The following is a 13,878-nucleotide window of genomic DNA, read 5'->3' on the forward strand; positions in this document are numbered from 1 at the left end:
CCTAGTAAATTCGGGTTTTAACGGTAACATATATATTTATCTCCCTGTTCTGTTAGCTTTAATTATTCGTTGGATAATTTCCACTGCCGAATCTCCTGAAATAGTTTTTTATTCCATTCTAATTTGCATTGGCTTAACTCTTGTAATTTGTCATGAAAAACAATTATCTTTCACCAAAACGACGCTAACCACCATAAGCGGCAGACTTAGCTCCGTGTGACAATTTTCTATTTTTAAACTTAAAAATGTTCTCAAAGATGGTTTTTTACAAAATAATTAAAAAATCTGCTTATTGAGCAAACATAATACTACATATTATCAAAAATTAAAACTAATAATAAAATCTTGCTTTTTACTTACACTAGATTTTATGACCTTACAAAATAAAATAAGCTTTTCTTAGTGACAATAAAATTATCACAAAAACTAATTTTTTAACACTTTTGTAATAAAGACTTGTGCTTTTAGGTCGGAGGAAAAAGATCAAAATCTTCATCTTCATCAGACAAAGATGAAAATAAGAGCGATTATGAAGATGCCGTTTCTAATTTCGATCCCTCTGAACAAGCTCCTGTCATGAATGCAACTATGGTAGTTGAAAAGCCTAAAGTTCTTAAGCAGATTGAAGGTTAGTTTTTTCTTACTACTGATATGTTAAAAGAAGCTCCCTTTAAAATATATTTATTTATCATATGACAATTCAAATTCGCGAAGAATCAAGGTCAAATCAACACTAGATTTTCTGAAATCGTTAAGGCCACCATGCACCCTCTCCGCAGTCCGCAGTACAACTTATAGAGATCTTTTGTGCATACCTTAATCTATTTAAATTCTAGGATGGCAATACTTCTAATGAAGTTGGTTAGCCTCCTAGGTGACTTGTTTCTAGGTGCGGCTCGTCAGGGTAGGCAAGGTAGGCGTCGCCTAACCTCTTCAAATGTAAAATAATAAATTATTTATTAATACTTGTTATAATTAGTATTAATAAATTATTTATTTTAAAATTGTGGTTCATAAATTTCGACATTATACCTATTTAAAATAAAAAAAGAAGCTAGTTTTTATATTCTCTCCATAGTTGTAATTATTTTGCGCCCCTCGTATGTCAGGCGCTTGAAATCTATGCCTTATAATAGAATATAATGTCTATGCTCGCCTTCGTGAAGTTTCGTTAGGCGCTCCGAATGAGTGCCTTCAATTATTCAAATTTGGATAATTTGTAAGAAATTTTTAATTATTTTGCAGTCCACGATCAGAAAGTCCAGGATCGTATTAAAATATTACAAGGGGATTTGTCAAAAACAATACAAACGATTTAATAGATTGTCTAGCTGATTAGGCACATAAAAAAAAAATGAAATTTCAAGAGTTATTAATGAAGCTCAATTTCTATACTAGCGGACGATACTGCTGATATAACCGAAAAAACACAGTGTATTTTAACAATCCGTTTTGTTAACAAAAATAGGCAGGTAACAGAAAGATTTTTGGGGTTTTTTGATATTAGATACGAGATTAGCGAGAATAGATCTGCAGATACTGGGTGGAATGCATAAAACGTAGTACCTGCTAATACTTCAAGTATGTACTACATTTTTGAAGATTTTACTACACTTACACAGCATTAAATGCTTTGTAAGTGTAGTAATGCTTTGTAAGTAGTAAAATTTTCAAAAATGTAGTACATACTTAAAGCATTAGCACTACGTTTTATGCATTACACCCAATATGTATAGTTTAATTAGAAACGTTCTTAAACCATATGGTTAAAAAAATAAATTAACTGCTCAATGTTACGATGGTGCCAAGTGTAATGGCCGACTCTTTAAATTGATTGCAATCAAAAATTAAAGTAGATGCTCCAAAAGCTTTTTTACACATCGTGCGCCCATAGATTAATTTAGTTGTGTAACACAGCTCAAAATGTATTAGAAATTGTAGGATATTTTTTGCAACGGATAGATCAATTTCTGGTTCTTTTAATCATTCGGCGAAAACATTATTTATTCTGAATTCAATTCTAAATCAAACTATCCCAAAAAAACTGTGAAACTCGATGGATTCAAAGTCGAAAATTTAAAGAGGAATGAGTTAATTTCAGTTTTAAATGAGTATACAATTTATAAAATTTTAAAGAGTTTGCTTTTGTTATTTGCCTTTATAACGAAATATTTAATATAACTGACATAATAGGCGAGCAGCTAATTTGAGGCTTAGAAATCGAAAAAGCGACCATGATAGGCGAATGAAAAATTTTGGTCATTCTTTATATTTTCGAGGTCGCTGAATCCGAATATGAAGTTTATTTTTATCTAAAATTAGTGGAACATGTTCAAAAATCAAATTTTATGCAAGAATGCGAAAAATCAATTTTGATGATTTTTCATATTTACCTCGCTGTATCTTTGGTTGCTATAAAAATTTCGTTTTGAAAATTTTACTGTTATAATCTCTCGAGTATTTAGATGACAACGAGATTTGTCCAAAATCTTGAAAAAATTAAAAGAGGAGTGGTTAATTCTTAAACATTTTGTCGTCAGATTTCGTTAGTTTCATGTTTACTTAAAAAAGTTGAGTGACAAAATTCTTAGTTTATATTTTTAACGAACACAGCAATAAAAAATAAATCATGAATAAGTTTTCTGGAAAACTTCAAGTAAAAATATGCAATAAGAAAAAAGTTATGTGACTTTATAAACGAGTGGCACTCCCCCAAAAAAACGCTTATTTTTCGAGATACTGACCACGGTATGGTGAATGGCTAATTTTGGTCTTACTTTATGTTTTTGATGGTGCTGAAAACGAAAATAAGGTTTATTTTGAATTTTAGATGGGGGAACATTGTCAAAATCCCTATTTTACCCTAAAAATAAAAAAAATTAAATCACGTTTTTCTTAAAATTAAAAGTTGCAATATTTTTTTTCTATAAAAAATTTTATTCTTTGAACCATATTTTATATTTTAACATAAACTTGATTAAAAAGCTAAATTTCAAATTTTGTCACTCAACTTTTGCGATTAAACTTTGCAATTCAGGAATCTGCACTTTTCACTTTAAACAATTCATAACTTTTATCATAATGAAACAGAAATATTTAAACCGATACCATTGTCTTCAGAAAGGTAAGAAATATAGATACTATAAAAAATTCAGAAAAAATGTTAAAATGGAACAGTTATTAAATGCAAAAAAATGTGATTTTTTTTTTATTTTTAGGGTAAAGTTGCGATTTTGCCAATGTTCTTTATATTTTCGAGGTCACTGAATCCGAATATGTAGTTTATTTTTATCTAAAATTAGTGAAACATGTTCAAAAATCAAATTTTATGCAAAAATGCGAAAAATCAATTTTGATGATTTTTCATATTTACCTCGCTGTATCTTTGGTTGCTATAAAAATTTCGTTTTGAAAATTTTACTGTTATAATCTCTCGAATATTTAGATGACAACGAGATTTGTCCAAAATCTTGAAAAAATTAAAAGGGGAGTGGTTAAATCTTAAACATTTTGTCGTCAGATTTCGTTAGTTTCATGTTTACTTAAAAAAGTTGAGTGACAAAATTCTTAGTTTATATTTTTAACGAACACAGCAATAAAAAATAAATCATGAATAAGTTTTCTGGAAAACTTCAAGTCAAAATATGCAATAAGAAAAAAGTTATGTGACTTTATAAACGAGTGGCACTCCCCAAAAAAACGCTTATTTCTCGAGATACTGACCACGGTATGGTGAATGGCTAATTTTGGTCTTACTTTATGTTGTTGATGGTGCTGAAAACGAAAATAAGGTTTATTTTGAATTTTAAATGGCGAACATTGTCAAAATCCCTATTTTACCCTAAAAATAAAAAAAATTCAATCACGTTTTTCTTAAAATTAAAAGTTGCAATATTTTTTTTTCTATAAAAAATTATATTCTTTGAACCATATATTTTAACATAAACTTGATTAAAAAGCTAAATTTCAAATTTTGTCACTCAACTTTTGCGATTAAACTTTGCAATTCAGGAATCTGCACTTTTCACTTTAAACAATTCATAACTTTTATCATAATGAAACAGAAATATTGAAACCGATACCATTGTCTTCAGAAAGGTAAGAAATATAGATACTATAAAAAATTCAGAAAAAATGTAAAAATGGAACAGTTATTAAACGCAAAAAAATGTGATTTTTTTTTATTTTTAGGGTAAAATTGCGATTTTGCCAATGTTCCCCCACGATGTTCTTTATATTTTCGAGGTCGCTGAATCCGAATATGAAGTTTATTTTTATCTAAAATTAGTGAAACATGTTCAAAAATAAAATTTTATGCAAAAAGGCGAAAAATAAATTTTGATTATTTTTCATATTTACCTCGCTGTATCTTTGGTTGCTATAAAAATTTCGTTTTGAAAATTTTACTGTTATAATCTCTCGAGTATTTAGATGACAACGAGATTTGTCCAAAATCTTGAAAAAATTAAAAGGGGAGTGGTTAAATCTTAAACATTTTGTCGTCAGATTTCGTTAGTTTCATGTTTACTTAAAAAAGTTGAGTGACAAAATTCTTAGTTTATATTTTTAACGAACACAGCAATAAAAAATAAATCATGAATAAGTTTTCTGGAAAACTTCAAGTCAAAATATGCAATAAGAAAAAAGTTGTGTGACTTTATAAACGAGTGGCACTCCCCCAAAAAAACGCTTATTTCTCGAGATACTGACCACGGTATGGTGAATGGCTAATTTTGGTCTTACTTTATGTTTTTGATGGTGCTGAAAACGAAAATAAGGTTTATTTTGAATTTTAAATGGCGAACATTGTCAAAATCCCTATTTTACCAGAAAAATAAAAAAAATTCAATCACGTTTTTCTTAAAATTAAAAGTTGCAATATTTTTTTTCTATAAAAAATTTTATTGTTTGAACCATATATTTTAACATAAACTTGATTAAAAAGTTAAATTTCAAATTTTGTCACTCAACTTTTGCGATTAAACTGTGCAATTCAGGAATCTGCACTTTTCACTTTAAACAATTCATAACTTTTATCATAATGAAACAGAAATATTGAAACCGATACCATTGTCTTCAGAAAGGTAAGAAATATAGATAAAAAATTCAGAAAAAATGTTATAATGGAACAGTTATTAAACGCAAAAAATGTGATTTTTTTTATTTTTAGGGTAAAATTGCGATTTTGCCAATGTTCCCCCACAATGTTCTTTATATTTTCGAGGTCGCTGAATCCGAATATGAAGTTTATTTTTATCTAAAATTAGTGAAACATGTTCAAAAATCAAATTTTATGCAAAAATGCGAAAAATCAATTTTGGTGATTTTTCATATTTACCTCGCTGTATCTTTGGTTGCTATAAAAATTTCGTTTTGAAAATTTTACTGTTATAATCTCTCGAATATTTAGATGACAACGAGATTTGTCCAAAATCTTGAAAAAATTAAAAGGGGAGTGGTTAAATCTTAAACATTTTGTCGTCAGATTTCGTTAGTTTCATGTTTACTTAAAAAAGTTGAGTGACAAAATTCTTAGTTTATATTTTTAACGAACACAGCAATAAAAAATAAATCATGAATAAGTTTTCTGGAAAACTTCAAGTCAAAATATGCAATAAGAAAAAAGTTGTGTGACTTTATAAACGAGTGGCACTCCCCCAAAAAAACGCTTATTTCTCGAGATACTGACCACGGTATGGTGAATGGCTAATTTTGGTCTTACTTTATGTTTTTGATGGTGCTGAAAACGAAAATAAGGTTTATTTTGAATTTTAAATGGCGAACATTGTCAAAATCCCTATTTTACCCTAAAAATAAAAAAAATTCAATCACGTTTTTCTTAAAATTAAAAGTTGCAATATTTTTTTTCTATAAAAAATTTTATTGTTTGAACCATATATTTTAACATAAACTTGATTAAAAAGTTAAATTTCAAATTTTGTCACTCAACTTTTGCGATTAAACTTTGCAATTCAGGAATCTGCACTTTTCACTTTAAACAATTCATAACTTTTATCATAATGAAACATAAATATTGAAACCGATACCATTGTCTTCAGAAAGGTAAGAAATATAGATAAAAAATTCAGAAAAAATGTTATAATGGAACAGTTATTAAACGCAAAAAATGTGATTTTTTTTATTTTTAGGGTAAAATTGCGATTTTGCCAATGTTCCCCCACAATGTTCTTTATATTTTCGAGGTCGCTGAATCCGAATATGAAGTTTATTTTTATCTAAAATTAGTGAAACATGTTCAAAAATCAAATTTTATGCAAAAATGCGAAAAATCAATTTTGGTGATTTTTCATATTTACCTCGCTGTATCTTTGGTTGCTATAAAAATTTCGTTTTGAAAATTTTACTGTTATAATCTCTCGAGTATTTAGATGACAACGATATTTGACCAAAATCTTGAAAAAATTAAAAGAGGAGTGGTTAATTCTTAAAACATTTTGTCGTCAGATTTCGTTAGTTTCATGTTTACTTAAAAAAGTTGAGTGACAAAATATTTAGTTTATATTTTTAACGAACACAGCAATAAAAAATAAATCATGAATAAGTTTTCTGGAAAACTTCAAGTCAAAATATGCAATAAGAAAAAAGTTATGTGACTTTATAAACGAGTGGCACTCCCCAAAAAAAACGCTTATTTCTCGAGATACTGACCACGGTATGGTGAATGGCTAATTTTGGTCTTACTTTATGTTTTTGATGGTGCTGAAAACGAAAATAAGGTTTATTTTGAATTTTAGATGGGGGAACATTGTCAAAATCCCTATTTTACCCTAAAAATAAAAAAAATTAAATCACGTTTTTCTTAAAATTAAAAGTTGCAATATTTTTTTTTTTCTATAAAAAATTTTATTCTTTGAACCATATATTTTAACATAAACTTGATTAAAAAGCTAAATTTCAAATTTTGTCACCCAACTTTTGCGATTAAACTTTGCAATTCAGGAATCTGCACTTTTCACTTTAAACAATTCATAACTTTTATCATAATGAAACAGAAATATTGAAACCGATACCATTGTCTTCAGAAAGGTAAGAAATATAGATACTATAAAAAATTCTGAAAAAATGTTAAAATGGAACAGTTATTAAACGCAAAAAAATGTGATTTTTTTTATTTTTAGGGTAAAATTGCGATTTTGCCAATGTTCCCCCACAATGTTCTTTATATTTTCGAGGTCGCTGAATCCGAATATGAAGTTTATTTTTATCTAAAATTAGTGAAACATGTTCAAAAATCAAATTTTATGCAAAAATGCGAAAAATCAATTTTGATGATTTTTCATATTTACCTCGCTGTATCTTTGGTTGCTATAAAAATTTCGTTTTGAAAATTTTACTGTTATAATCTCTCGAGTATTTAGATGACAACGAGATTTGTCCAAAATCTTGAAAAAATTAAAAGAGGAGTGGTTAATTCTTAAACATTTTGTCGTCAGATTTCGTTAGTTTCATGTTTACTTAAAAAAGTTGAGTGACAAAATTCTTAGTTTATATTTTTAACGAACACAGCAATAAAAAATAAATCATGAATAAGTTTTCTGGAAAACTTCAAGTCAAAATATGCAATAAGAAAAAAGTTATGTGACTTTATAAACGAGTGGCACTCCCCCAAAAAAAAAAAAACGCTTATTTCTCGAGATACTGACCACGGTATGGTGAATGGCTAATTTTGGTCTTACTTTATGTTTTTGATGGTGCTGAAAACGAAAATAAGGTTTATTTTGAATTTTAGATGGGGGAACATTGTCAAAATCCCTATTTTACCCTAAAAATAAAAAAAAATTAAATCACTTTTTTCTTAAAATTAAAAGTTGCAATATTTTTTTTTCTATAAAAAATTTTATTCTTTGAACCATATTTTATATTTTAACATAAACTTGATTAAAAAGCTAAATTTCAAATTTTGTCACTCAACTTTTGCGATTAAACTTTGCAATTCAGGAATCTGCACTTTTCACTTTAAACAATTCATAACTTTTATCATAATGAAACAGAAATATTGAAACCGATACCATTGTCTTCAGAAAGGTAAGAAATATAGATACTATAAAAAATTCTGAAAAAATGTTAAAATAAAACAGTTATTAAACGCAAAAAAATGTGATTTTTTTTTATTTTTAGGGTAATATTGCGATTTTGCCAATGTTCCCCCACGTAAAATTCAAAATAAACCTAATTTTCTTTCTCAGCACCATTAAAAACATAAAGTATGACCAAAATTAGCCATTCACCACACCGTGGTCATCATACCATACAGTGTCTTGAGAAATAAGCGTTTTTTGTGGTGTGCCGCTCGTGTATAAAGTCACGTAACTTTTTTTCTATTGCCTATTTTGACTTAAAATTTTTCAGAAAACTTCTTCATGAATGATGTTTTATTGCTGTGTTGATTAAAACTAAAAAGTTTGTCACTTAACTTTTTTAAGTAAACATGAAACTATCGAAATCTAACGACAAAATGTTTAAAAATTAACAACTCCTCTATTAATTTCTATAAACATTTTGTACAAAGCTCGTTGTTATCTAAATACTTCAAAGATGACACGGTAAAATTTTCAAGACGAAATATTTACAGCGTCCAAAGGTACAGTGAGGTAAAGTTGAAAAATCATCAAAATTGATTTTTCGCATTTTTGCATAAAATTCGACTTTTTAGACAAGGCAAAAACGGCGGGTTCGCTAGAAAATATATTCCCATGAGATTATTTTTGGTGGTCCAAATTATTTTTAACATTTTTTTTAATCAAATTGCAAAAATTATTATTTTTGGTCCGGACAAATTTTTTTAGGATTTTTAGACCATTCTGGACAAAAAAGGTTTCTTGTAATTTTTGTCTAAAGTTGATGGTTTTCGAGTTATAAGCAAGTTAAAATTTGAAAAACGCGAAAATGACCATTTTTAAGACTTTATAACTCAGTTAAAAATTATTATGAAAGTCAGAAAGTGACTAAATCAAAGTTTAAAGCCCCCCCCCCCCCATCCCTATAAGATCCTGAAGAAATTAGTGTCATTAATTTATTACTAAGCTGTTATTTTTAATTATTAACAATAAGCCGTAAGATCGTATTGACGCGGCTGTAAATGTGAGTGCGAGTAAGATGCCCCATTGGACTGCCGGAATGGCATCTCTCTCACACTCACCATAGACGGCCGCGGCTTTAAACTTTGATTTAGTCACTCTCTGACTTTCATAATAATAACTTTTAACCAATTTATTAAGCCTTGAAAATCGCCATTTTTCGTTTTCTTTTCAATTTTAAATTGTTTATAACTCGAAAACGATCATAGAAAAAATTACAAGAGACCTTTTTTGTCCAGAATGGTCCAAAAAACCTAACAAAAATTTGTATTCAAAAATATTGATATTTGCAATTTGATTAAAAAAAAAATTGTTAAAAATTTGGACCACTTTTCACGTGGGCGACTTCTTGAACCTTATTCTGGGATGTCTCACGAATGTGATTATTTAAAAAAATCTCATGGGAATATTTGTTCTAATGAACCCGCCATTTTCGCCTTGTCTATTTGAACATGTTCCGCCAACTCTAGATAAAAAGAAACTTCATATTAGGCTATTGATTATATTCAAAACAAGATAGCTAAAAGGAACTACAACGTTAACGAGGTTTTATTATTTCATGCGGTCAACGGACATCTATATATCAAAAAACCGCGGAGTGCTACCATTTAGAGGGGTGCGTTTTTGAGAAATGGGTGAATTAGTCCCTGGGCACAGGTTACATTAGGGTGAGTTCTCTGCACTTTTGGTACAAACATATCTACATAAGAATTGTTCCTGGTTAAATTTCCTATCTAAATATCACTTTTTAAAGTCAATGATACTTTTTTTACAAAAATGTATTCAAAAGAAAAAGCACAAAGAAACCCAAAGGAAAGAAATTTTATTTTTTGTCCCATAACTTTTGTCCACGAGGATATAGGTATAGACATTGCTTTACAGAAAAAAAACCTACATATTTCTTCTTTAAAATGCTGTTTAGTAGAGGTAATTAGGATTAATAGTTTTCGAAATATGATTTTTTAAAGTTCTCCACTCACAGCAATTTTGGGCAATTTTCCTTGTTATTTCGCAAATATTGTTCTGTAACTTTTTTCTACGTAACCTTAGGTATATTCAATGGTACACGTAATATGAATAGAAATCAATTACCTTTAAAATGGTCTACTGTATAACGTTGTACGACTTTTTTTAAAGAGATTATGGTTTTTCAAGGTTTAATACTTAACGATTTTTTATAATATAATATTATGTGATATATAGTATATATAATATAATATTATATTATATATTAAATAATACCTAATATAAAAAATATTATTTTTTTACATTTTTTACGATTATTTTTGAATAAGATATTATTTTTCAAAATGTAATAAGTACTTGCAACGCTTTTTGATTTTAGGATTATTTTTTAAATTTGTCATTATAACTTTTTTTTTCTTGTACATTTCTTTTTATACTATATATTGCTCAATAAATAGGGCTTACTTTCTCTTCTTTAAAATGGTGTATCATCTCTATTTAAATAATGGAAACCGAGTGATTCTTTGATATTTTTTTGACCTGTATTATTTAAAATTATTTCTTTTACAAAAATTACATAAACATTAGTCTTAGAAAATATCACTTTATTTAAAATTATTTAAACGTTGACATTTAAAAATTTTTCAAAATCAAAGTCCATCTCTTCGTTAGCATTAGCTTCAATATCTTCCTCTGACACCCCAGTTATCTTAGAGTTCCCACAATTAGTACCCATGCACATGCACCCTTTGCAGAATATTGAACAACTAATTCTTATCTTCCTACAACCGCAGTTTTTTGTACATCCTTTGGTACATTTACATGCTATTTTTTCAAGCAAAGCTTGTGGTGCAGGAGCTTTGACAGTAAATATTGGAATTAATACATATTTTGAAATTTGCCCGGCCGAGTCAAGTGGACCCAAAGTATTACCTATAAAAAATAAGATTCAACCATACCACACAATCACATAAAAAAGTTACAATGAGAAATTTAAAAAATAATCCTAAAATCAAAAATCGTTGCAAGTACTTATTACATTTTGAAAAAGCATATCTTATTGAAAAATAATCCTAGAATTTTTTATAATACACCATTTTAAAGTTAACAGAATAAGCTTTCTTTTTTATTATATAATATATACTCGTTACTCATATATATATATATATATATATATATATATATATATATATATATATATATATATTACTTATATATATATACTCTATTTTTATTATATAAAAACTCGTTAAAAGTTTAAAATCTTGAAAAAGATAACCTCTTTAAGAGAAGTCGTACAACATTATACAGTAGACCATTTTAAAGGTAATTGATTTCTATTCCTCTTACATGTACCATTGCATATGCCTAAAGTTACGTAGAAAAAAGTTACAGAACAATATTTGCGAAATAACAAGGAAAATTGCCCAAAATTGCTGTGAGTGGCGAACTTTGAAAAATCATATTTCGAAAACTGTAAATCCTAATGACCTTTACTAAACATCATTTTAAAGAGAAAATACGTAAGTTTTTTTTCTGTGAAGCAATGTCTATACCTATTGTCCCGTGGACAAAAGTTATGGGACAAAAAACAAAATTTCTTTTTTTTGGGTTTCTTTGTGCTTTTTCTTTTGAATATATTTTTGTAAAAAAAAGTATCTTTGACTTTAAAAAGTTATATTTAGATAGGAAATTTAACCAGGAACAATTTTTATGTAGACGTGTTTGTACCAAAAGTGCATAGAACTAACCCTAATGTAACCTGTGCCCAGGGACTAATTCACCCATTTCTCAAAAACGCACCCCTTTAAATGGTAGCACTCCGTGGTTTTTTCATATATAGAGATTCATTGACCATATGAAATAATAAAACCCCGTTAACGTTGTAGTTCCTTTCTGTAGTACATAATCAATAGCCTATATTCAGATTGAGCGATCTCGAAAACATAAGGAACCACAAATTAGTCATTCACCTTAAAGTTGATTTTCGTGGTCGGTATAACGCAATTTTAGGGGTTGCTGCCGCTCGCCTATAATATTATCTTCACCACGAGGTCGAAATACGCTTTTCAAAGAATGAAAAAATTCCTAATAAACTTATCTTAGTTGGATATCCGATACCAATTTGTAAAAACATTCATTTATTCCATATTGGTATACGGAGTGGAAACATGGACTCTCGGAATTACAAGTATGAGGAGTATAAAAGCCTTTGAGATGTGGGTTTTTCGAAGGATGCTGAAGATCTATTGGACAGAGCATGTGACCAACAACGAGCAACGAGGTGCTGAGAAGAATGGGGACTGAGGGAGGAACTCCTAGCTTACAGAGAAAATTTACAGACTAATTTACAGAGGAGAAAAATACAACTTTTTACGACTGATAATGGGAAAGTGGAAGGAAGAAGAGGTCCAGGAAGAAGAAAATGCTCCTGGCTGAAGAACGTAAGAGACTGGACAGGGATGAAAACAGATTCGATACTAAGAACCGTTCAAGATAGAGAGCAATTTGCTGTAGTTATAGCCAACCTTCAGTAATGGAGAAGACACCTTAAGAAGAAGACATATTATTGTACCGGGTGTCCCAATAAGAATGGCTCTCGGCCATATCTCAGGAACAGTTTATAGTACAGCTTTGAGAAAAAAAATTTTATAATAAAAGTTGTCCCGGGAAAAGCCTGGAAATTATTTTCATAATTATGGGCCCACCGCTAGAGGGCGTAAATGAATATCAAAAATTAAAAAATCTAAATTTTACAAAATTTTCCTAATGAAGGGGCACTGGAAATCCGAACAACGTATTCTTCATAAAATTCTGCGCATACTTGATTTCACAAGTTTAAGTCTACCTTTGCAAATAAGAGGTGGGGGTGAGTGGGAACCTTGTTATGAAAAAATAGCTAAGTCCGGTTCTGCTAAATCGAATTTTCCAAACTTGGTCTTGTTGAATACATATCTTTTTCATCAATGTAAGAGTTATAATTTCGAACCAGCCTAATAAGTAATATGCCAGCTAGGAGGCGTTATTTAAATAAAATTAGATTAAATTAGCAATAGAATAGCGAAAACCGCATTCTATCTCGAGATATCTTCAGAAACGTGTAAATTTAAAAACATATCTGTTACTGTTACCGGTAAACGAAGTTAAGGAAAAGTAGTGTGCTATGGAAGAAACAAATAAACATTTTCCAGATGTCAACGTTTATAAAAGGGGTTTTCAACGCTTCTCATTTGTTTCGAGCCTTCGTCATATGTCGTATATTAATATTATACACGGATTATACGACACATGACAGAGGCTCGAAACAAATGAGAAGCGTTGAAAAACCCTATTAATTAAAACAACAATAAGACACACACCACTATAAAATATAGCAAAGAAATAAAAACAACTATTTAGTGACGACATAAATGTTCAAATTGTTGCCTATCATTTTAGATGCAAGCATTTACTCTTTCAAGAGTAGATTGAACAGCAATCTCAATTTCTGATCTCGAAATCCTTTGAATGACGTTTCGTACAATATAAACATTTAGGTCGTCACTAAATAGTTGTTTTTATTTCTTTGTTATATTTTATAGTGTTGTTTGTCTTATTATTGTTTTAAATAATTATATTTATATACTTTGACATCTGGAAAATGTTTATTTGTTTTTTTCCATAGCACACTACTTTTCCTTAACTCAGTTTACCGGTGACAGTAACAGTTATATTTAAAATTTACACGTTTCTGAAGATATCTCGAGAAAGAAAAAAGGTATAGACATGCGGTTTTCGCTATTCTATTGCTAATTTAATATAATTTTATAATACA

At 28.8% G+C, this 13,878-nt stretch overlaps 1 protein-coding gene across 2 annotated transcripts in view; it reads left to right on the top strand.

The window, feature by feature from the left end:
* LOC114332263 (histone-lysine N-methyltransferase, H3 lysine-79 specific) overlaps positions 1–13,878 on the top strand; it is a 76,351-nt gene that overhangs the window by 37,971 nt on the left and 24,502 nt on the right. For both annotated transcript variants that reach the window (XM_028282027.2, XM_028282026.2), the window contains exon 6: positions 469–628. In XM_028282027.2, the coding sequence (XP_028137828.1) occupies positions 469–628 (160 nt within the window). The remainder of the gene's footprint in view (positions 1–468; positions 629–13,878) is intronic.

This window comes from Diabrotica virgifera, chromosome 4 (assembly GCF_917563875.1).
Source record: "Diabrotica virgifera virgifera chromosome 4, PGI_DIABVI_V3a".
Classification (NCBI taxonomy): Eukaryota; Metazoa; Arthropoda; class Insecta; order Coleoptera; family Chrysomelidae; genus Diabrotica; species Diabrotica virgifera.